At 38.6% G+C, this 25,105-nt stretch overlaps 1 protein-coding gene across 5 annotated transcripts in view; it reads right to left on the minus strand.

The window, feature by feature from the left end:
• The window catches only part of MCCC1 (methylcrotonoyl-CoA carboxylase 1), a 55,301-nt gene that overhangs the window by 23,189 nt on the left and 7,007 nt on the right, over nt 1-25,105 (minus strand). For 3 of the 5 annotated variants that reach the window (XR_005723116.1, XR_005723115.1, XM_040251700.1), the window contains exons 2-10: nt 24,864-24,910; nt 24,098-24,234; nt 21,630-21,725; nt 10,409-10,530; nt 9,821-9,968; nt 9,611-9,732; nt 5,909-6,020; nt 2,932-3,013; nt 1,083-1,210 (exon numbers count right to left, since the gene is read on the minus strand). Coding sequence is in view for 3 of the 5 variants with exons in the window: in XM_040251700.1 (XP_040107634.1) it covers nt 1,083-1,210; nt 2,932-3,013; nt 5,909-6,020; nt 9,611-9,732; nt 9,821-9,968; nt 10,409-10,530; nt 21,630-21,725; nt 24,098-24,234; nt 24,864-24,910 (994 nt within the window). In the remaining 2 variants the exon portion in view is untranslated. Of the gene's footprint in view, nt 1-1,082; nt 1,211-2,931; nt 3,014-5,908; nt 6,021-9,610; nt 9,733-9,820; nt 9,969-10,408; nt 10,531-21,629; nt 21,726-24,097; nt 24,235-24,863; nt 24,911-25,105 lie in introns of those variants that run through there. The other 2 variants (XM_040251701.1, XM_040251702.1) reach the window with 2 other exon arrangements.

Here is a 25,105-nt window from a genome sequence, read left to right on the forward strand (position 1 = left end):
ACACTTACTCCTTCATGATTTAAAAATCCTGAACTCTTCTGGTTACTACTCAAGAAAAATTATTTTCCTTGAATTCTGGAAACATAAGCACTCTTTTCAAAAGTTTCTAAACCCAATACAGTTCCTGACACTTACTAACACTTACTACCCTGATGTGTAGCTCCTAAGGCTACAGAGGCCAGAAGAATCTTACAGCTCAATTAAAACCACCAATCATTCCCAAGAAGCAGCAAAAGGAATGTTATATTATTGTCCACAGAAATTTTGCAAAGATAAAATTATCAAAATAATCAAGACTTTAGCATCACAACACTGAAAAAATAATCTAGATTCAGGATATATAGAGAACAAAGAACCCTACAGAGATTAAGAACATTCATACTACTTAAAAACATTATGATGTTAAACAATAGACTGTAAAAATCTGTTTTTAATAAAGAGAACAAAACAGTCAAATTTATTGTCATTAATATTTGAAGCAATAAGCTTTGTAAAACTCTGATTCAGGCCTGTGAGGAGACGCTGTAGACGTACTAGTTCAGTAGAATACAGTAGATGTGTCATAGCAATGTCAAAGTGCTTTGACATTTTTTAGACATTTATTCTAAATGGCCACACTCATCCCTTTATGGGCCATCAATAGTGTGTCAGAACTTGCACAGAGACCACTCTGTAAATCTGAACTGTTCCTTTAGCTCTTCATTTTCAACTCCTCTTAGCTTATTTCACCTTGGCAAGCATCTATCCTGCCTCTAAAATCTAATGACGGCCTGGTCCTGAATGATGTGGCCTCAGGTAGAAGACAAGGCTTTGCGTTGAGACAAAGTGGTCACAAGCAAGCCTCACTGACAGCAGCTCGCCTGTTGGCTGCCCCAGATCTAAGGGGGAAAGATGCTAAGTGAAAGATTAGAAATCTGAGTCCATAAAGTGCATCAAATGTAATGTCACCATTAACCTCCCATTTTCCTATACTTATGACAACCATGAAGAACTGAACCCTTATCCAAAGTGACACCTTCCTTTAAGAGGCCAGAAGGGAACATATTCTCAACACTGATCTTTAACAGAAAAAATACTCCCACCCTAAGTTGCCATTCCACCAAGTCAGTTCCTGTGATCATCTCGGTGACAGGATGTTCCACTTGCAGCCTTGTATTCATCTCCATAAAGTAGAAATTGTGCTTTGAGTCCATGATAAACTCCACGGTTCCTAAAATATAAAATACAGTGGTCACATTTCAACAGCATTTAGTCAATAGGAATCAAAATCTTTCACAAAAGATCATATCCAGCTTTATGGCCACCTTCATTGAATAGTAAACAGTTTGCTTTTCATGAAGAAAACATCTCAAATTTTGCAGCAGCAAATGATTCTCAAAACTTGGGGAGCCAAATGAAATTAACAATAGAAAAGTACATTTGGGGTTTTGAGCAAATGGCAAGCCCAAGTTATGAATCAGTCAGCTGTCAGAGCAGTGAGAACATGACTGGACCATGTGTTGCTGCTCCTGTACATCAAGTCCCTAGAAACCTCACACTCTGACATCCCATCTCACTCTAACTTCGTGGAGAAAAACACAACATTTTTTTTCTCTTGACTGCGCACTTTGGAAGTATCTTTAAAAAAGTCCTTCTTCTAGTGACCCACTGGGAGATTACTCAGTAACTAAACATTATGTTAATGTCTTCTTTTTGTTTTAATAGAAATTTTCCTTTGCTTTATTATTTTAAACATTTAAAACATTTATTGAGAAGAACTAAATAAATGGAAAAATGTTCATGGGTAGGAAGACTCAACATTATCAAATGTCAGTTCTTCCCAACTTAAAGACGTTATCAGGGAAATGCAAATTAAAACACTGAGATACACACCTATTAGAATGGCCATAACCTGGAACACTGACAACACCAGTGCTGGTAAGGATGAAGAGCAGCAGAAACTCTCCCACAAGCTGGTGTAAATGCAACATGGCACAGCCACTTTTGAACAGTTTGGTAGTTTCTTACAAAATCAAACATACTCTTACCCTGTGATCTAGCAATCATACTTCTTGGTATTTGCCCAGAAGAACTGAAACTATGTCCACACAAAACCCTGTACATAGCTGTTTATAGTAGCTTTATTTATAATTCAGAAATGAGCTATCAAGCCATGGAAACATATGGAGGAAACTTAAATACATATTACTAAGTGCAAGAAGCCAATCTGAACAATGTGAAAAGGCTATGTACTGTATGATTCATTCTGGAAAAGACAAACTATGGAGGCAATAAAACAATCAGTGATTGTCAGGAACTGGAGATAGGGAAGACTAAGAGTATCTTTAGGGCACTGAAACTATTCTGTAAGATGCTACAATGGTGGATAAATGTGGGCTGCATGTCATTATCTACTTCTCCAAACTCAAAGAATGTACATCCAGAGTGAACCCAAACTGTAAACTGTGGGCCCTGGGTGATAAAGATGTGTATATGCAGGTTCATCAGTTGTAACAGAAGTACTGTTTTGGTACAGGATATTGCTAGAGGAGGAGGCTGTGTGTGTGGGGGCACCGGGGGCATAGGAACTCTCTGAACTTGCTGCTCAATTTTCCTCTGAACCTAAAACTGCTCTAAAAAGCTAAAATTTACTAATTTTAAAAAATGCAAAAAATTTCATTTTAATGATTTTATTTTAAAATAGAATAGAAAACATCAAATAGCATTACATATAATTAGGCTAAGTACTATTTAAATGATTTTCCCCCCAAATATACATGTATATAAACCAACATTTATGTTCACATACTGGATCCAAATGTAAAATGTATTTCTTAATGTGGATATAGTCAAAAGTTTGAAAGTCAATGATTTAAAAACTATATATTTCATTTGCCTTTCAAAACACAAATAGTTTTTCCTCCCCTTCTATTAGAAGCAAACTTAAAATACCTGCACCAACATAATTTACAGCTTTAGCAGCTCTGACTGCAGCTTCTCCGAGCTTTTTTCTTACTTCAGGTTTAATACCAGGCTATGAAAAAATATTTGCAATAAATTTCCATTAGTACTTGGTTCTACGAGAGGTTTCAATTAAGATTCAATGTTACATTTCTATGTCTCAAATACTACATTAAAGAGATAATAAGGATAAATATCTATTTCATCATGAAATACTGTCTTACCCACAGTTCAACTGTCTATATACCAAAGTATAATGATTCTGTTAGTAATTTCTATGAATTGCAGATATTACTTAATACCTACAAAATAACCATCTTTTCTTTCTTTTTGGCCGCGTTTTTGGCTTCTGCGATCTTAGCTCTCTGACCAGAGATAGAACCTGGGCCCATGGAAGTGAAAGTGCAAAGTTCTAACTACTAGACCACCAGGGGATTCACCAAAATAAACTTCATGGCCATGTGTGCACTTAAAATTACTTGTATCAGTACTAAAACTTTGAACAATCTCTTTTTGTTTCAAGATGAATAAAGGAATATGGGTCATATGCCCCAAAATTACTTTGGAATAAAGGTAAACCTTGAGATTGTAAGTTAATAAGAAATGTTCAAGGACTTCCCTGATAGTCAGTGGTTAAGACTCTGAACTTCCACTTTAGGAGGTATGGGTTCAATCCCTGGTTGGGGAACTGAGATCCTGCATGGCACAGCCAAAAAAAAAAAGGCGTTCATAAAGAAAAATGTATATCAAAAGTAGGCAAAACTTTTTAACATTGTTCAGTGGTGCTCAACAGATTTTTATTTATGCAATCACTGCTTGAAAATAAGGATTTATTGAAATTGTTGACATTTACTTCAGACAATTGTGCTCATTTCACATGCTAATAAGGTTATGCTCAAAATCCTTCAGCTAGGCTTCAGCAGTACGTGAACTGAGAACTTCCAGATGTACAAGTTGGATTTAGAAAAGGTAGAGAAACCAGAGATCAAATTGCCAACATTCACTGGGTCATAGAAAAAGCAAGAGAATTCCAGAAAAACATCTACTTCTGCTTCATTGATTACTCTAAAGCCTTTGACTGAATGGATCACAACAAACTGTGGAAAATTCTTCAACAGATGGGAATACCAGACCACCTTACCTGCCTCCTAAGCAATCTGTATGAAGGTCAAGAAGCAACAGTTAGAACCAGACATGGAACAACAGACTGGTTCCAAATAGGAACAGGAGTACGTCAAGGCTGTATATTGTCACCCTGCTTACTTAATTTATATGCAGACTACATCATGTGAAATGCCAGGCTGGATGAATCACAAGCTGGAATCAAGATTACCAGGAGAAATATTAACCACCTCAGATTTGCAGATGATACCACTCTAACAGCAGAAAATGAAGAGGAACTAAAGAGCCTTTTGATGAGGGTGAAAGAGGAGAGTGAAAAAGCTGACTTAAAACTCAACATTCAAAAAACTAAGATCATGGCATCAAGTTCCATCACTCCATGACAAATAAAAGGGAAAAAGTGGAAGCCGTGACAGATCTTATTTTGGGGGGCTCTAAAATCACTGCAGACGGTGACTGCAGCCATGAAATTAAAAGATGCTTGCTCCTTGGAAGCAAAGGACAAACTTAGCATATTAAAAAGCAGAGATGTTACTTTGCTGACAAAGGTCCATATAGCCAAAACTATGGTTTTTCTAGTAGTCATGTAAGGATGTGAAATTTGGACCATAAAGACGACTAAGTGCCAAAGAATTGACGCTTTCAAATTGTGATGCTGGAGGAGACTTGAGAGTCCCTTGGACCACAAGAAGATCAAACCAGTCAATCCTAAAGGAAACCAACCTTGAATATTCATTGGAAGGACTGATGCTGAAGCTGAAGCTCCAATACTTCAGCCACCTGATACAAAGAGTGGACTCACTGGAAAAGACCCCAATGATAGGAAAGATTGAATGCCAGAGGAGAAGGAGATGACAGAGGATGAGGTGGTTGGATGGCATCACTGACTCAAAAGGACATGAGTTTGAGCAAACACAGGAAGACAGTAAAGGACAGGGAAGCCTGGTGTGCAGCAGTTCATAGGGTCTCAAAGAGTCAGACATGACTTAGTGACTGAACAACAACTTGAAACAGTACAATATATTCTGCAACAGAAATTAAAGTCTGAATATAGTATGAGAATAACAAACTGATTAACCAGAAACTTTAGATCCATGATCTTTTAGAAATACATATTTTAAAAAACTCATATATAACTTTGGACACAAAAGAGGACTATAGCAGTAGCAGGTTGCAAAGAAATGTAAATCCCAAAATAGGTAATTCTAGGAGTAGTTCTTGCCTGGAGAATCCCAGGGACGGGGGAGCCTGGTGGGCTGCCATCTATGGGGTCGCACAGGGTTGGACACGACTGAAGTGACTTAGCAGCAGCAGCAGCAGCAGGAGTAGGCCATGACCCAGAAAACAAGCTGAGCCAATCAAGAGGTAGTCTCAAAGAGATGTACACAATTCTAAGGGGACAAAGTTGCCAAATAAAAGCAAATAGCTCTCCTATACAATAAAACCTTTAAGTTGGGAATACCATTAGTGTATTTTAGGAACATCTGAAGTAGCAGTTAAGGAGTCTTCTTCAGAAAGAATATATTCAATTAACATTCTGCAAACATGCTAGGTAATTACAATTTAAAATCTGCATGGAAACAGTAGCTGTTCACTGTAAGTCAGGTCCAAAGTGGATCAGAGCAGCTTTTTCTAGACACTATCCAGAAGGATCCAAGCCCTAGTGTGCCCTTTGAACACCAACCTGCTCCTCATCCCTAGCACCACAGTGAAATCGGATTACTACTACTGGAGAGTAGCTGTTCAGCAGCACTTTGGGGGAGACACTAGCTTCACAGATTTCTGACATGAAAGTCTGGGGTTTACAATATAGAAAAGCTGACAAATTTCTTTACAAGATCCTTACCCCTGGGGCCTCTTCAATGATCTTCTGATGTCTCCTCTGTACACTACAGTCTCTTTCAAACAAGTACACGACATTGCCATGGTGGTCACCAAACACCTGCACTTCTACATGCCTATTTAAAAACCCAATGAAAAGTCTCCATTTGTAGGTTGAACATTCAAGAAAAAAAATTATATACATGGAATGAGTGAGAAGTAAGAAAACTGAGAAAACACTGGAGACCGTATCTATGACCTCACAGCAGGAGCAAGTAGCAAATACAAGCCGACAAGGGAAAGACTGATAAATCTGACTATATCAAAATTACAAATTATAGCTGCATGTCATGTATCCTCAAAAAGTCAGTGACAACATTTTTTTTTAATGATTGGAGGATTTTAAAAAAGCAACTCTTATAGTCAGATTTTAAACTAAGGCAGACTGAAAATTACAAGGGCTTATCCATAGAAAGGTTAGGGAATAAATTTACATGGATCATTAGTTTTTTAGAACATATTAATACTAAATCAAAAAAAACAAAAAAAGTCACTTTAATGTTGAGTGTAACATAGTATAATTATCGAAATCATATTAAGAATAAATGCAACTAACATTTAAAAAAAGAAGGGTAAACCAGACCATTTGGTGAACGTGAAAGCATTCTTTCCAGGAGATTCATTTTGATATGTTCACACTGTAGTTAATTTCACACATTCACCACTATAATATAGACTTTTTTTGCAGGTGAATTTTTGTTATTTAGTTGCTAAATTGTGTCTCACTCTCTTCCAGCCTGCCAGGCTCTTCTGTCCATGAGATTTCCCAGGCAAGAATACTGGAGTGGATAGGCATTTTCTACTCCAGGGGATCTTCCTGATTCAAGGATCAAACCTGTGTTTCCTATACTGGCAGTTGAATTCTTTACCACTGAGCCACCATGGAAGCCCTCGGTTGAGTTTTTAGAATAAAAAGTATCAAACATACAAGAAATTTTAAAAAACCCAGGAAGTCTTCCGATGTCCTATTTCAGCACAATGGCTCATTTCTGTTCCTTTTTGTTCACCTCATGAAACACTTCATTAAACCACTTGGAAGATATGTTTTTCCTTGATGTATCACTTCTACTGAATGTTCTATTTAAAAATGTCCCAATTTGTCCAACATATTCTCTTGACAAAATAATAGGAGCTGATTTCTTCCTTTTGGATTTGCCTCCTTGATCTTTTCTGTTTTTATTTACTTGTAAGCTACCAACACCAAACTCATTCTTGCTATCATTATTTTGAATAAACTTATCTGTGAAATCAATTAAGAATCAAAAGCCCAAGAGATTCTATTTTCCCCCTAGTAATCTTCCTTTCATTATAGAGGTCCAAGTTCCTGACTTTACCACATCCACTGATTCCCCCTTATCCTTTAGCTGTCCCAGGAAAGGAGACACTAGAGCAGGAACTCCAAGCTCTGAAAGGAACACTTGAGGCCACACCAAGAGCACAGAACAGCTCTTTTCTGACTTCTCAAAAATTGGAAACATTTTCCCTTGGCTCTTTACAAAGGAAGCCCTCTGACGATCTGTGTTCTGTTAGGATTCCTACAGTTGTCAAATCACTCTTATTATTTCCCCTTTTCTGATGATCCTTTTCTATGTTGTTTTATCTAATGTAGAGATTCTGGAGCACAGTGTCTGAGAATCAGGAAGTGCATCAAATCCCAGTCACTCCAATTCAGTCATTGCCAGGGTCCGGCTAGATACACAGATGCAGCTGGTTTCTAGTAGGAATGCCTTGATATTTTCTGAGAGTTCTAAAGTTTTTATTTTCCTGTTTACACTTTTAATTCATCTAGAATGTATACTGAATATAAAGTGAGGAAGGAGTCTGATTTTTTTTTTAGATAAAATAGTACACTTTGAAGATTGTTACCTATCCCACCTTTCAAATAAGCTCAATAGTTCTAATCAGATATAAAATACATTTTGATTTCTGCTTTCCTCAGTTATTGGCACCACATTCTTCTGGCCCTCCATTAATTCAACAAGTAATTATTTAGCAGAATATAAAATAGTGTGACTATCATGATATTGAAATGTTATTACTAGAAAATACAGAAGACAAATATGTAGAAATGCTAATACTTATCATGATTTTGTTTTCCATATCTTGTATTTTTCAAGTTTGTAATGTATTTATATTACTTTTCCTGATGCCTATCATGAAGAAAATATTTTGAGACTGACTTTTTTTAAACTGTCACATTCTAAATTAATTTAATTTACTGTGCCATGCTCAGGGACAATTCTAACTTTTGTAAGGCTTGAAACAAAAACAATTTGGGAGCCCACTTTAAGAAAAGTACAAAAAATAGGTATAGAATCTTCAAAGGTGCCCATACAAGAGAAGGGACTGAAGCTTTAGCTCATCATCTTCAAGGTAAATCTCTCTCTGGTTATTGCCACAAAATGAATTATTCTTGATAAAGTCACTTTTGACTTACAGGTTTATATATGTGTGTGTCTGTATATTTAACACAAAATCTATGAAACAAGCTTTTATAATCAGTATCTTATTTTAAGCAATACATGTGAAAATAAAATTTCTAATAAAATAAATTAGAAATGCACATGGAAATCTTGTTTTGGCCATCACCGACAAAGCCGGGAGTCCCCTGAAAAAAAAAAAAAAAAAGAAAGAAATGCACATGGTATTTGCTATAGTGGCACCCAGAGAAGCAGTTTAATGTGGTCACTGGGAGTATGAATTCCGGAGTCAAATTGCCTGGGTTCAAATCTCAGCTTCACCAATACCTAATTTGGAGATCTCAGGCAATTCAGATGACCACTCCGCTGCTTAGTATATTCACCTGAAAAAAAGAGAACAGGGCCTACCTAATGGGACTGTTGAAGGAATTAGATTAGGAATGGAAGGACGGCAAGATTACTACTTGTTTCCCTGGTGGCTCAGTGGTAAAGGATCCACCTGCAATGCAGGAGACCCGGGTTCGAATCCTGGGTTGGGAAGATCCTCTGGAGAAGGGAATGGCAACCATTCCAGTATTCTTGCCTGGAGAATCCCCATGGACAGAGGAGCCTGGCGGGCTATAGTCCCCGGGGTTGCAAAGAATCTTAGAAATATACTAAGATTACTACTTAGTACATGTGAAATAATTAAACCCTGGCCATGGTTAAGTGCAAAATAAGGGTGAGCTATTAGTATTATTTGTTAACATATCACTTATAATTACAATTCAAGTTGGGTAACTATTTCCATTTTCTGAACATCTCAGATGATGCTTACAGAGTTCTGTAATATAAAGCTTAATTTCTTACAAGAATTTTACTTTGAAAAGACTAAATGCCATCAACAAGAAATGCAATGAATGAATTAATGATACATATTTATCATGGAACCAATAAACACCCAATAAAAAGAATGAGGTATCTCTATATTTACTGCCAGAGAAAGATGTCTACCATATAATACTAGCGTATATTATTAAGGCTCTATTTACTGTTCTTCTGTATGTATCTTGTATTCTGTGTGTCTATGCATAAATGTTTCTATTCATGTAGAAAATGCCTGGAGGAATGCATACCTTAATATAGGTGGAGTAGATCTGAGGAACTTAATGTACTCATGTACTCTTAGAACTTTATATTTTACATAATGTGCTTGCATTTCTAACTCAATTTTAAAATCTGAGTCAGAAAAAAAGAGCTGAACCTACCTTGGTGTGTCCACAAACTTCTCAATCAGCATGGCATCATCATTGAAAGACTTCTTAGCTTCTCTCCGTGCTGATTCTAACTGCTCTTGAAATTCTTTTTCAGATCTAACGATCCTCATACCCTAAGATGGAAAGATAGTTATGTCTACAGCATAAGTAAAACAACTTAGACTAGTCCAAAACAGAAAATACAAGCACGCACAACCTTACTTTTCCTCCTCCACCACGGACGGCTTTAATCATGACGGGGTAACCAATTGTCCTAGCATGCTGTTTCAGGCATTGGTCTGACTGGTCCTCCCCATGATAACCCTCCACAACAGGCACTCCAGCAGCAGCCATGATGGATTTGGATGTGCTTTAGAATAAAAAAATTGATATGCCCCAAAGCTATGAATTATTTCATACAAGAAAAACACAAATACTGCCAAGTCTATAAAATACAATGGAACTTTAAAAAGAAAACACTCCATAGGAAAGAAAGGACTATAGTCTGAGACAACTAATATTAATACAATTGTTAAAATATCTACTAGTTTTCTCAACCCAGTTTTCATACGGTAGTTCATTCCATCCTGTTTTTTAATCCCAAAAAACTGATCAACATATTGATTACCAACACAATTATTAGACTTGATACTTGAATATTTTCTGTAATGCATTGTAGTAGCATATACATAAGTTATGCCTATGATGACATAAAGATATATTAACCTATTTACCTAGGTCTATTGTAGGTAAAATAAACCATTTCAATTAATCTTCTTATGGCCGTATTTAAAAGATATATGCTCATACCTCTTTATACCCATGTCTCTAATTGCTGATGAAGGAGGACCTACAAAAATAATTCCTTCTTGCTTACACAGTTCAGCAAATTCCATGTTTTCTGAGAGAAAGCCATATCCCGGATGGATAGCCTAGAAGGGAGAAATGAATAGATAAGCTTTCTAGTGCTCCACTGGCAGACTGTGATACAGGTGATGGCATCTCCCTCTGGGGAGGCCTCTCCCTATGCTGTTGATAGGTACAAATGGTCTCTATCAGAATATGTTTCCAAAGAGACGTCTGAAATTTATTTTTCTAATATATTTTTTAATTGAAGCATACTTGATTTACAATTGAATTTTCATACTAAAGTTCTGAAATCTTACCTGAAACAGAAAAACCAATATTTCTTTTTATTGTGGTAATATCATATCAAATTTACCATTTTAACCACTTTCAGTGTATAGTTCAGTGGCGTTAAGTATGCTCACAATGTTGTGCAACCATCACCATCCATCAACCCCCAAATTCTATACCTATTAAATAATAATTTCCCATTCCCTGATAACCTCTATTTTATTTTCCATCTTTTCTGTACCTGATAAAAGGGAATCAAACAATATTTGCCTGTTTGTCTCTGGCTTATTTTATTTAGCATGCTATTTTCAAGTATTAGAATATCATTCCTTTTTACGGCTGCATAATGGTCCACTGCAGTTATAGCCTACATTTTGTTCATCCATGTCTATCTGATAGACATGCAGACTGCTTTGGTTACTGTGAATAACGCTGCTATGAACATTAGCATACAAGTATCCTGCTTTAAATTATTTCAGGTATATATGAAATGTCAAGGAATATTCACAGTTAGGAGTAAAGAACTTCAGGGTGGTAAGGCAGGTGGGTGGCGGTTTGCTCTCTCTACAAAGCTGGCCTAGAACTGAAACCGTGTGTCCAAAGGTTGCAAAGAGCACCCTTATACAATACTAACTCATTTAGCTTCAGGTCACTATCTGCTGATGCTGCCTTTCCAGAAAAAAAGCTAAGAATCAAATATAAGTCATATAGTTAAACAGTAGTAAAGTCTGTATACACTTCAGTGAAAAAGGACCGTCTTAGATTTTAACCTAATCACTTGCAACTTACTCAGAGTTTTCAGAAATTTACTTGGCTGTCTTATCCCACAGAAGAGGAAAATCAGTAACTGAACGACCGCAAGATTTCTAAGAGAAACATCCTGACAGTGAAAAGGGACAAAAGAGAGGAGAGTAAAAAGTGGAACAGGCTTATGTGGTTTAGCAAGGAGTAGGGCAACTTCAATAGTCCTGAGGGCATTTCTGTCCTTTTAAAATAATAATTAAGTATGTATAATTATAACCAAGAGAATGTGAAAAGAAAAAAGCTTATCCAACCCTATTTCAAAACCGTTACGTCCAAAGAACCTTTCAAAATAAAAGGGGTAAGCTTTAGACATCTGGCAAACTCCTGTGACTAGAAAAACCCACATCTTAGGAACAGCACATAGCAATATGCTAGATACTGAATACAAATAATCACATTTTGATGTCAGCTCAGAGTTTTGTTCCTTTTAAACCAAAGCTCGATTTTAGTCATTTTATATGAAATGTCAAATATTATTTATGTGAGGCAAAGTAAAACAGGTCTACATGCCAGCCCTATCTGATTTTTTAAGAGCTTTGTTAAAGGTAGAATTTACAATTTGAAACATTCACCCATTTACAGCCTGATGAATCGAGCACATTTAGATAACTGTGCTGTAACTGGACTATGACTATACCCCAGCTTTACGACACTTCTACCAGAATTCCCATATGCCCATGTGCATAAATGATGAATCCTTGCTCATAGAACCAAGCAACTACTGACTTGCTTTCTTTCTATATAATTTTACCTCTTTTAGAAGACTCATATAATGGAACCATATAGTCCACAATTTTATATGTCTGGCTTAAACTTACCATAATTTTCTGTGGTTCACCAGCAAAAAGAAATAGAAAGAGTACTGACGCATGCCACAACAAGGATATATATAGCACTTTTGTTTACAGACTATATGGCTGTATCACATTTTAAAAAATAATTTTATTTATTTTTAGTCATTGAATTTTTGCTCTGCTAAGTCTTCGCTGCTGCTGGGCTTGTCTCCGTTGAGGGGAGCAGGGGCTACTCTCTGGCGGTGCACAGGCTCCTCACTGCGGTGGCTTCCCTTGTGGAGCACAGGCCCCAGGCACATGGGCTTCAGCAGTCGTCCACGTGCTCAGCAGTTTTGGCTGCCAAGCTCTGAACACAGGTGTACCTGCTCCCACCATGTGGGATCTTCTTGACCAGAGATTGAACCTGTGTCTCCTTCATTGGTAGGTAGATTCTCTACCACTGAGCTACCAGGGAAGCCCACACATTTTGTTTTTTATTAATTTGGATTTTTCTCAGTTTTTGGCTATTATGGTTAATGCTATTAAAAACATGCATGTGTAGGTCTTTAATTTTTCTCAGAAATGTTTCATAGTTTTCAGTAGATAGGTCTTGAACTAACTTTTTTACTAAGTATTTGATTTTCATTGATGTTATTGCAAATACAACTGCTTCCTTAATTTCATTTTCAAAGTGTTTGTTGCTAGCCTCCCTTCTTTTGGAACAGATACTTAATTCAACAGAACCCTGATTAACTAGATAAATACTCTCTCTTTGTAACTAAGAAGAAAAGCAGTTGTCTCTTTGCAAACAATAATGTTCAAATACATTATGGGAATGGCCTCAAGGAATTTAACTAATTTCTTTTAGGGTGAACACTGATATATACAAACCACAGTATCCTCAAGCATTTGAATGGATTAAAAAGGAAATCTAACAATGCTACTACCACCAGTGGGCTAATTTCCTAGCCATCAGCCATGTGTTTAGCTGCCGATTCACCCTGGTGCGACACAGGATTGCAAGCCTTTTTAGACTGTTCATCCTTTGGTAATAAGACACCTTTAACACGAAAGACAGAAAACTGGTATCATCTCCTACCCTTAAATCTCTGCCAAAATACTTCCTTCCATGTTTACAGTTTGTGTCTATTCTGCTCTGCACTTGATCAAGCATATGCATAGATACAAAGTTGTTGCTGTTACTATTGGCTCTGTCTTCAGCAAAACTGAGATGTGTCTGCTTTCCACGGTGGAGCAGACAATTCAGACTCCTCAAATTATTGTTTTGTGTGTGTATGATTTTGAAATGTCTCTAATAAAGTTATTTATTCCTGGTGGCACATTAAAAGAAACCAGAGCACTTTCACAAAACATTCGTGTTTAGGAGCTAATCCAGGTAACCAGCTTTTCACTAAATAATAATATACTTACAAAAAAAGTAAGGAAGTCGCTCAGTCGTGTCTGACTCTTTGCAACCCCATGGACTATACAGTCCATGGAATTCTCCAGGCCAGAATACTAGAGTGGGTAGCTGGTCCCTTCTCCAGGGGATCTTCCCAACCCAGGGATCAAACCTAGGTCTCCTACATTGCAGGCGATTCTTTACCAGCTGAGCCACAAGGGAAGCCCCTTTACAAAAAAATGTACATTGTAAGTATACAGCTTTTTTAAACATAGTTTTCATAAATACTCAGTTCAAGAAACAAATAATCATCAACATTCCATCAGAGAGCAGAAAGCTGTCTTCCAGGTAATTTGAGGTCCCGCCCAAGGTACTACATCAACATTTTCTTTAAAAGGCTCCTCAGTGATTCTGATCTTTAGCCAGAGCTTACTACTACTACCTCTTTCCCAGCCACAGAAGACCTGAGACAACTGACAATCAAGAGGACCAGTCTAATGAGCATGCTTACCATTGTATCTTCCAGATTCTCTCAATACAGCCATGTCATGGAACAAATTACCAGAAATTTAGCTCATGAGTAAATTTTACTCTACTGTCTATAAAAATGCCTATGTCAAAATGGCCACATTTAGAATTCTACATGGAAACACAAAACACTTCAAATAGCCAAAACAATTTTAAAAAAGAACAGAGCTGGAGGAACCACACTCTCTGACTTCAGACTATACTACAAAGCTATAGTACTCAAAGCAGTATGGTACTGGTATAAAAATAGACATACATCAATGGAACAGGATAGAGCCCAGAAAAAAAAATCCACATACTTGTGTTCAATCTACAACAAAGGAGGCAAAAATATACAATGGAGAAAAGACAGTCTCTTTATTATTAAAAGACCACTCTCAATAAGTGGTACATATATAGCCCCATGTAAAAGAATAAAATTAGAACATTCTCTAATATCATATACAAAGATAAACTCAAAATGGATTAAAAACCTAAATGTAAGACCAGATACTATAAAACTCTTAGAGGAAAACACAGGCAGAACACACTTTGACATAAATTGCAGCAATATATATATTTTTTGATCAGTCTCCTAAAGAAAAGGAAATAAAAGCAAAAATAAACAAAAGGAACCACATTAAACTTTAAAGCTTTTGGTCAGCAAAGTAAATGATTGCCAAAACTAAAACACAATCTACTGAATGGGAGAAAATGTTTGCAAATGATATGACTGATAAGGGATTAATATGCAACATATAAACAACTCATACAATTCAACATCAAAAAAACAAACAACCTGATTAAAAAATGGGCAGAAGAACCCAATGGACATTTTTCAAAAAAGGAAATTCAGATGGCCAACAGGCACATGAAAAGATGCTCAACATCACTAATTAACAGGGAAATACAAATCAAAACTACAATGAGATATCACCTCACAACTGTCAGAAGGGCTACCATCAAAAAGAACAGAAATAATAAATGCTGGTAGGGATATGGACAAAAGGGGATACTTCTGCACTGTTGGTGGGAATGTAAATTGGTGCAGCCACTATGGAGGCTTCTCAAAAATCTGAAAAGAGAACTACTATATAACCCAGCAATTCTACTCCCGGGTATATATCTGAGGGAAAAAAAATGAAAACACTAATTTGAAAAGGTATATGCACCCCAATGTTCACAGAAGCATTATTTACAATTGCTAGGATCTGCAAGCAACCTAAATGCCCATCAACAGATGAATGGACAAAGAAGATCTGGTATATGTACACAGTGGAGTACTACTCAGCCATAAAAAAGAATGAAATTTTGCCATTTGCAGCAACATGAATGGATTTGGAAGACATTATGTTAAGTAAAATATATCAGACAGAGAAAGACAAATATGACGTCACTTATATGAGGAATCAAAAAATAAAACAAACTAGTGAGTACAACAAAAAAGAAACAGGGAGTTCCCTGGCAGTCCAGTGGTTAGGGCTCAGTACTCTCACTGCCCTCATCTCACATGCTAGTAAAGTAATGCTCAAAATCCTCCAAGCCAGGCTTCAGCAATACGTGAACCGTGAACTCCCTGATGTTCAAGCTGTTTTAGAAAAGGCAGAGGAACCAGAGATCAAATTGCCAACATCCACTGAATCATGGAAAAGCAAGAGAGTTCCAGAAAAACATCTATTTCTGCTTTATTGACTATGCCAAAGCCTTTGACTGTGTGGATCACAAGAAACTGTGGAAAATTCTGAAAGAGATGGGAATGCCAGACCACCTAACCTGCTTCTTGAGAAATCTGTATGCAGGTCAGGAAGCAACAGTTAGAACTGGACATGGAACAACAGACTGGTTCCAAATAGGAAAAGGAGTACATCAAGGCTGTATATTGCCTGCTTATTTAATTTATATGCAGAGTACATCATGAGAAATGCTGGACTGGAAGAAACACAGGCTGGAATCAAGATTGCTGAGAGAAATATCAATAACCTCAGATATGCAGATGACACCACCCTTATGGCAGAAAGAGAAGAGGAGATAAAAAGCCTCTTGATGAAAGTGAAAGAGGAGAGTGAAAAAGTTGGCTTAAAGCTCAACATTCAGAAAACGAAAATCATGGCATCTGGTCCCATCACTTCATGGCAAATGGATGGGGAAACAGTGGAAACAGTGTCAGACTTTCTTTTTGGGGGCTCCAAAATCACTGCAGATGGTGACTGCAGCCATGAAATTAAAAGATGCTTACTCCTTGGAAGAAAAGTTATGACCAACCTAGATAGCATATTCAAAAGCAGAGACATTACTTTGCCGACTAAGGTCTGTCTAGTCAAGGCTATGGTTTTTCCAGTGGTCATGTATGGATGTGAGAGTTGGACTGTGAAGAAGGCTGAGCGCCGAAGAATTGATGCTTTTGAACTGTGGTGTTGGAGAAGACTCTTGAGAGTCCCTTGGACTACAAGGAGATCCAACCAGTCCATTCTGAAGGAGATCAACCAGTCCATTCTGAAGGAGATCAACCCTGGGATTTCTTTGGAAGGAATGATGCTAAAGCTGAAGCTCCAGTACTTTGGCCAGCTCATGTGAAGAGATGACTCATTGGAAAAACTCTGATGCTGGGAGGGATTGGGGGCAGGAGGAGAAGGGGACAACAGAGGATGAGATGGCTGGATGGCACCATGGACTCGATGGACATGAGTCTGAGTGAACTCCGGGAGATGGTGATGGACAGGGAGGCCTGGCGTGCTGCGATTCATGGGGTCGCCAAGAGTCGGACACGACTGAGCGACTGAAATGAACTGAACTGAACTGAACTCTCACTGCCAGGGTCGCAGGTTTAATCTCTGGCCAGGAAATTAAGATGCTGCAAGCTACGCTGCATGACCAGAAAAAAAAAGCAGACTCACAGATACATAGAACTACCAGTGCAGAGAGGGAAAAAGACAGGGGCAAAATAGGGGTAGGAGACTAAGCAGTATAAACCATTTTGTGTAAAATAAGCTACAAGAATACATTCTACAACACAGGGAATATAGCCAATATTTTGTAATAACTGCAAGTGAAATGTATCGTTTAAAAATTGTATAAAAATTTTAAAAAAGAATTCTACATCTTTTGCAAACTTCTTTCAATATCACTGCTGCTGCTGCTAAGTCATTATTCAACGTTCTTTATTAAAACAATCAATACAATTCTTGTCAAAGTGAGGGCAAGGTTTGCTCCCCTAATTGGCAAATAGCCTTTTAGTGAAGAACCCTGTGGGCTTCCCAGGTGGCCCTAGGGGTAAAGTCCCTACCTGCCAATGCAGGAGATGTAAGAGACACAGGTTTGATCCCTGGGTCAGGAACACCCACTGGAGGACATGGCAACCCACTCCAGTACTCTTGCCTGGAGAAACCCATGGACAGAGAAGCCTGGCAAGCTACAGTCCATAGGGTTACAAAGAGTTAGATGTGACTTAGCATGCACAAAAGCAAGCAAAGAGCCCTGCAAATTGTAACCTACCAAAGAAAGCTGAGCGCTGAAGAACTGATGCTTTTGAATTGTGGTGTTGGAGAAGACTCTTGAGAGTCCCTTGGACTGCAAGGAGATCCAACCAGTCCATTCTAAAGGAGATCAGTCCTGGGTGTCCTTTGGAAGGAATGATGCTAAAGCTGAAACTCCAGTACTCTGGCCACCTCGTGCAAAGAGTTGACTTGTTGGAAAAGACTCTGATGCTGGGAGGGATTGGGGGCAGGAGGAGAAGGGGACGACAGAGGATGAGATGGCTGGATGGCACCCCCAACTCGATGGACGTGAGTTTGAGTGAACTCCAGGAGTTGGTGATGGACAGGGAGGCCAGGCGTGCTGCAATTCATGGGGTTGCAAAGAGTCGGACACGACTGAGTGACTGAACTGAACTGAAACTTCCTTTTGGATCAGGCAGCTTTCTCTGGCCTAAGTTTTCTGACTTAATTCCAATCACTATGCCCCAATAATAGTCCCATAGTACTTATTTCTTGCTTTTACTCTTAACCACTATCTGTAATGCTTGCAATTCACCTCAAATGTTAAATATCCAGGCAAAATGTGTGAAGATTATTTGTGTTCCTGTAACACTGTTTGTGTTCTTACAGGATCTACTGTAATACTAATCCAGATAGACTAGGCGCTGACAAACTCCCAGAATTAACACATGGCACATCTGCTACAGTCATTACTTACACTGAAAAATGGTCTCACTGAACCGCCATTAAAAAGGAAAAGGATTTTTCCCCTCTTTGATTAGAAAGCAAAGATAAAATAAGGAAGCTGACTGGCTTACAAGAAGTTATTTTTGAAATTTCTGATTAAACAACACCTTCCTCTTTCCCAAAATGCCACACAAGGTCTATTAAACACACTAGTAAAGTAATGCTCAAAATTCTCAAAGCCAGGCTTCAACAGTATGTGAACTGTGAACCTTCAGATGTTCAAGCTGGATTTAGAAAAGGCAGAGGAACCAGAGTTCAAATTGCAAACATCTGCTGGATTATCAAAAAAGCAAGAGAGTTCCAGAACAACATCTAGTTCTGCTTTATTAACTATGCCAAAAAAGCCTTTGACTGTGTGGATCACAATAAACTGTGGAAAATTCTGAAAGAGATGGGAATGCCAGACCACCTGATCTGCCTCTTGAGAAATCTGTATGCAGGTCAGGAAGCAACAGTTAGAACTGGACATGGAACAACAGATTGGTTCCAAATAGGGAAAGGAGTACGTCAAGGCTGTATATTGTCACCCTGCTTATTTAACTTATATGCAGAGTACATCATGAGAAACGCTGGACTGGAAGAAGCACAAGCTGGAATCAAGATTGCCAGGAGAAATATCAATAACCTCAGATATGCAGATGACAGCACCCTTACGGCAGAAAGCAAAGAAGAACTAAAGAGCCTCTTGATGAAAGTGAAAGAAGAGAATGAAAAAGTTGGCTTAAAGTTCAACATTCAGAAAACGAAGATCATGGCATCTGGTCCCATCACTTCATGGCAAATAGATGGGGAAACAATGGAAACAGTGACAGATTTTATTTTCGTGGGCTCCAAAATTACTACAGATGGTGACTGCAGCCATGAAATTAAAAGACGCCTGCTTATTAGAAGAAAAGTTATGACCAACTTAGACAGCATATTAAAAAGCAGAGACATTACATTGCCACCAAAGGTCCATCTAGTCAAAGCTATAGTTTTTCCAGTAGTCATATATGGATGTGAGAGTTGGACTATAAAGAAAGCTGAGCACCGAAGAATTGATGCTTTGAACTGTGATGTTGGAGAAGACTCTAGAGAGTCCCTTAGACTGCAATGAGATCCAACCAGTCCATCCTAAAGGAAATCAGTCCTGAATATTCATTGTAATGACTGATGCTGAAACTGAAACTCCAATACTTTGGCCACCTGATGTGAAGAACTGACTCATTGGAAAAGACCCTAATGCTGGGAAAGATTGAAGGTGGGAGGAGAAGGGGATGACAGAGGATGAGATGGATGGATGGCATCACCGACTTGATGGTCATGAGCTTGAGTAAACTCTGGGAGTTGGTAATGGACAGGGAGGCATGGCGTTTCACAGTCTATGGGTTCGCAAAGAGTCAGACATGACTGAACGGCTGAACTGAACTGAACTTGTTTCATTATTTTCTGCCTCAACTACCAGAGTGTAGCTTTAGACATAGGGTATAAACTCTTATTAGTCATTGCTGCATTCATACTTAGAAGCTGGCACAATGCAGAAGATCAAATAATGCTTGCTCAGCGAATAAATGCATGAATGAGATGTCAAGGGGAAAAGAGTACTTTAGGCACACAGAACAATATAAGCAAATGTTCAGAGAAATAAGCATGATGTGTAAAGATGGAGAAAAGGTCACTGTAGCCATAATAAAGAACAGGTGATGAGAGGTAAGTTTTGATAAATACTGGAAACACTCAAATGCTAGGCTGAAGAGTTTGAACTTTATCTTGTAACCACTGGAGATTTACTCACTGGGGAATAGGATGAGACAGGGGGTAAGTTATTGAGAAAAAAATAAAGAGTAGGCGGTATTGAGGAAACAAGTGTTTAAGAAACACCTGTCTTATAGTAAAAGCAACTGCTAGCAGTAATCTGCCTAGCACAACTCATTGAATGGGCAGGGGATTTAGAAGCAGGGAAATCAGATGAGAATGAGAAAATCCAGACAAGAGATTGTAAGGACTGTGTGATTGAAAAGAACAACTTCTGGATACAATTCAAAGAAAGATTCAGTACAAGTTGGGGCTCCTGTTTTATTTTGAAGGATGAGAGATGTAATAACGGTGAAGTTTTGAGCCTGAGATATTGAAAAACCAGGGAGCAGGGCCCTGGAATGAGACGGGGAAGTCAAGAGGGAAGAAGATTCCTTTTTTGATTCTACTTTTCCTTATAATTTAGACCACCATCTATTTCTGCTAAAGAATCTGATGTTCCTAGGACCTGTCTTAGTAGAGGATTTCTTGGAAGACAGAGGATCTCCCTCTTAAATATGTAATGAAAACCTCCCTCTACCTGTTTCCCCAAAGATCTAAAGCACAGGATTCAGTAAGAAGGTAGAGTGGCTGATGAGTGAGAAGGGACACATCTTGTTTACAATAACAACCCCATTCAGTTCAGTCACTCAGTCGTGTCTGACTCTCTGCGACCCCATGAATCGCAGCATGCCAGGCCTCCCTGTCCATCACCAATTCCCAGAGTTTACGCAAACTCATGTCCGTCAAAACGGTGATGCCATCCAGCCATCTCATCTTCTGTCATCCCCTTCTCCTCCTTCCCTCAAATCTTTCCCAGCATCAGGGTCTTTTCAAACGAGTCAGCTCTTCACATCATGTGGCCAAAGTATTGGAGTTTCAGCTTCAACATCAGTCCTTCCAATGAACACCCAGGACTGATTTCCTTTAGGATGGACTGGTTGGATCTCCTTGCAGTCCAAGGGACTCTCAAGAGTCTTCTCCAACACCACACTTCAAAAGCATCAATTCTTCAGTGCTCAGCTTTCTTTACAGTCCAACTCTCACATCTATACACGACAACTGGAAAAACCATAGCCTTGCCTAGATGGACCTTTGTCGGCAAAGTAATGTCTCTGCTTTTGAATATGCTACCTAGGTTGGTCATAACTTTCCTTCCAAGGAGTAAGCGTCTTTTAATTTCATGGCTGCAATCCCATCTGCAGTGATTTTGGAGCCCCCAAAAATAAAAGTCTGACACTGTTTCCACTGTTTCCCCATCTATTTCCCATGAAGTAAACAATCCCATAATCAAATGTAAAAACCTTAGGAATAGTTGAAAAGAGAGAATAAGTTCTATAAATAATAAGTAACTTTGTGTAAACTGTACAAAACTTATCTCTCTTGCAATGCAGATTTCTTCATGACTCTGTTACCTGTGCAGCAGAGATCTTGGCCACTTGAATGATTTTTTCCATAGAAAGGTAGCTCTGCTGAGAGGGAGCGGGGCCGATGAGGTAGGCTTCATCTGCCTGTGGAAGGAATATTACAGGCTTAACAGACCACACAGCTAGGACACATGAGTACACTGTACAGAACTGCTGGCTGCCTCAGAACAACGCAAGAACTGAGAAAGAAGCAGTAGCTCATGTCTATGTTACAAAAATTAGCCAGCTTGGAATCTTTTGCATGAGATACCAAAACTTGACTTTTTATGAATAAAACACACAGAGTGAAATTAAAGTGCCTGGGTTAGGAAGGAAGAGGCATTAGTCACGGCATTATTATTAGCAACAAGAGTAACCTTAAATGTAGTTAATGCCAAAAACGTAGTTTTGAAAACAGACAAAATATACCACAGATGTAATACAGCAAGAAATAAAATTACAAAGTTTCCTGAAGTTTTATAATTATTACAGTATGATAATACTCCTTCTATACATTTGTGAACTATTTTATACTGTCCCTTAAAACTGTCACATAATCATAGCATCTCTTGAAGCAGACCAGAAGTAACCTCTGTGATCAATTTGGGATATATCTTCCCATTTGCACATTCCTATTTATTTGAACATATTTATATAACCATCCAACAGTTTCAGTTTTTGTTTTTACACAAATAGGGTTAAACTCTAGAGTCACTGTCTGCAATTCCTTTTTTCATTAACAGTGCATCTTTCCTTGCTACTACACATGTCTACCTCATTTTTTTGAAACAACTGCATAAAGTTCCACAGTAGGGAGGTAACTTAGTTCATTTAATCAGGTACCTCTTAACAGACATTCAAGCCATAATGGCAAATGGATGCCAGGAACATCTTGTACATGACTCCGGGGGCACATGGATGAGTGTATCTCTGGATGGAGATCTAGAGGAGTGTTTGCAGGGTTGGGTGAGACATGACATTTTAATCACTCCTGGTTAATCACCCTTTGAAATGGTGTCATTAACATACATTTCTATCAGCAAATTAATTTCTAACCACATTAACCGACACTGAATAGTATCCACCTTGCATAGGGATAACATGGAAATCTGCTTTTCAAGCGATCTATCTGGCTGAAGTGCAGAAAATATTGTGAGAGGGGGTCAAGAGTAGAAGTAGGCAAACCACGTACAAGGCTACAGCATCTGACCAGGTGAAGATGACAGTGGTTTTGACTTAAGGTGCAGGTGGGAGAGGGCAGAGAGAAGTGGAAAGAAATGTTTGAGAAGCAGAATTAACAACAACTGGGGACTGTCTGGATGGAGGCGGGGGAATGATGTACACTGGGGATGAGGATGGGAGATATTCAAACAACCCCCGAATCTCTGGCATTATTATTTTTATAAGCAATGGTATTGCGATCTACTGGGTTAAAGAAGTCTGTAAGAAAAGCAGCTTCAGGAGAGAGATGAAAGGTGATGAGTTAGTTTGGTGCCCATCCAGGGGGAGCTGGACAGACATGGATCACAATCAAAAGGAAGGCTGGGCTAGAAACTCACTTTTGGAAGTTTTTACCAAAGGAGTTGATGATACGATCTAAAGTGATACGATCTACAGTGCACGGTGAGAAAAGGAAAAATTGGAAGATTCTTGGTAGGAGACAGAAGGATTCCATAGCACAGGAAGACAACTGGCCTTGGATGGGAAGAGGACAGATGCAGATGCAGTGAGTGGGTTCTACGGCAGGAAGCTCAGTCCTACGTCCTCTGTGAATTGGGATCAGGTGAGAACAGATGGTAGAGGGAGACTCAGAGCCCGGAATGGAGCAAAATGGGTTCCAGATAGAATCTGAGGGGAAAGTGGCCAGAGAGCTGCATGGGCCTGCTGTGCAGTGTGGAAAGCCCAGGTGAAGCGGGTCACCAAGAATTTCTGTCAGTCTTTGGAGTCTTGCTGCAGCCAGAAAGAAGGCCAGTAGCTAAGTTCATCCATGGTTGCGTTCTGTCTGGTGTTAATAACTAATAACAATCAATAACAATCACAAACATCAGGGGAGTAAGGTCCTTTCAGTTATAATTTACAGTTAAGTCAAGGCTCAGAAACGTTAAGTGAGTTGTCCAAGATCCTTTGGCCAGGAAGCGGCAGTTGCTAAGTCTGACCTCAGTCCTTCTCCTGGTAAATCAAGGATCTGGACGTGCGCCACTGACAGTGGGATCTGTGGGTCAGCCGCATTCTCTGAATCAACTCTTGATGAAACAGGACCTTGCCTATAAGTCAACTGCACCACTAAGCACATAGCTTAGTTCCACTGGTGTTATGTCTGGTTACCAAGATAAATTATTACTGAGCAGGTTGAACTTACCTACTTAGATACTGTTAACACTAGCAAATATAAACTATCAACCAAGAAGTAAAATACTGACACAATAAACAAATAACAGTCACTTACAAAATTTGACTTCTGGTTTTAAAAAACGTACCATGTCAACATGCATGGAATTCCTGTCGGCCTCACTATAAACAGCCACAGACTGTACACCCATTTTTTTGGCTGTCCGTATCACCCTGCAGGCAATTTCTCCTCTGTTTGCAATGAGGACCTTGGAAATGTTTTTTCCTGTTTAAAATACCATGAAAACCATATACAAATATTACTGGGGAATTAAGGAATGAGAATGCAAAATATAGCTGTCCTTCAGTATCTGTGGGGGACTGGTTAACTATTTGGTGACCATGAGTACATAACCCCACGCCTCCTAGAGCCTAAGGACTGATAATGTGACATCACTATTTCCTCACCATCAGCCAATCAGAGACTTGTGCACAAGCTCATCACATATCCTGAGACCCATCTCCCTCACCTGACTTCTAAAGATGTTGTGCTGAAACCCTTCTGGGGAACTCGGGGCTTTTTGAGGCATAAGCCCTGCAATAAACCTTTCTCTGCTCCAAACTTCAATGTTTTGGTTTATTTGGCCTCACTGTCTGTGGGGCACACAAACTTGGGCTAACAATTCAGCTAAAAGAAATGGTAGCTCTAGGATTTGAACCCAGATTAGCTTCACTCCACAGTGAGTGAAGTTCTTCGTCACTCTGCTCCATTGCCTCTATCCCTCTGTACACAGCAGTGCGGGTTGCGGGTTAAGTATATAAAAATATTCTATTATGCACACATTAAATAATTAAACCTTTCCTTTTCTTACTTCACAATCTGAAACAAAGCCAAACAGAAGACACTGTCAGTACCTGTGGTTGTTGCATATTTCCTTGTTCTTTGCTTCCAAGCCCATCCCCTATAAAATGAATCCAAATGGAATTATAATTAGACAGGATATATAAGATGTGTCATCGCTTTTTCAGAAGAATCTCAATTTTTAAAAACTTGAAATCAAGCCCAGATAAGACCTTAGTTAAATCTAAAGCCTACAGCATGATTTAATAAGATTTTCTTTGTAGGAAGAAAACAAATCTAGAAATCAAAAATTACA

Source organism: Oryx dammah, unplaced genomic scaffold (genome assembly GCF_014754425.2).
Source record: "Oryx dammah isolate SB20612 unplaced genomic scaffold, SCBI_Odam_1.1 HiC_scaffold_2, whole genome shotgun sequence".
Lineage (NCBI taxonomy): Eukaryota > Metazoa > Chordata > Mammalia > Artiodactyla > Bovidae > Oryx > Oryx dammah.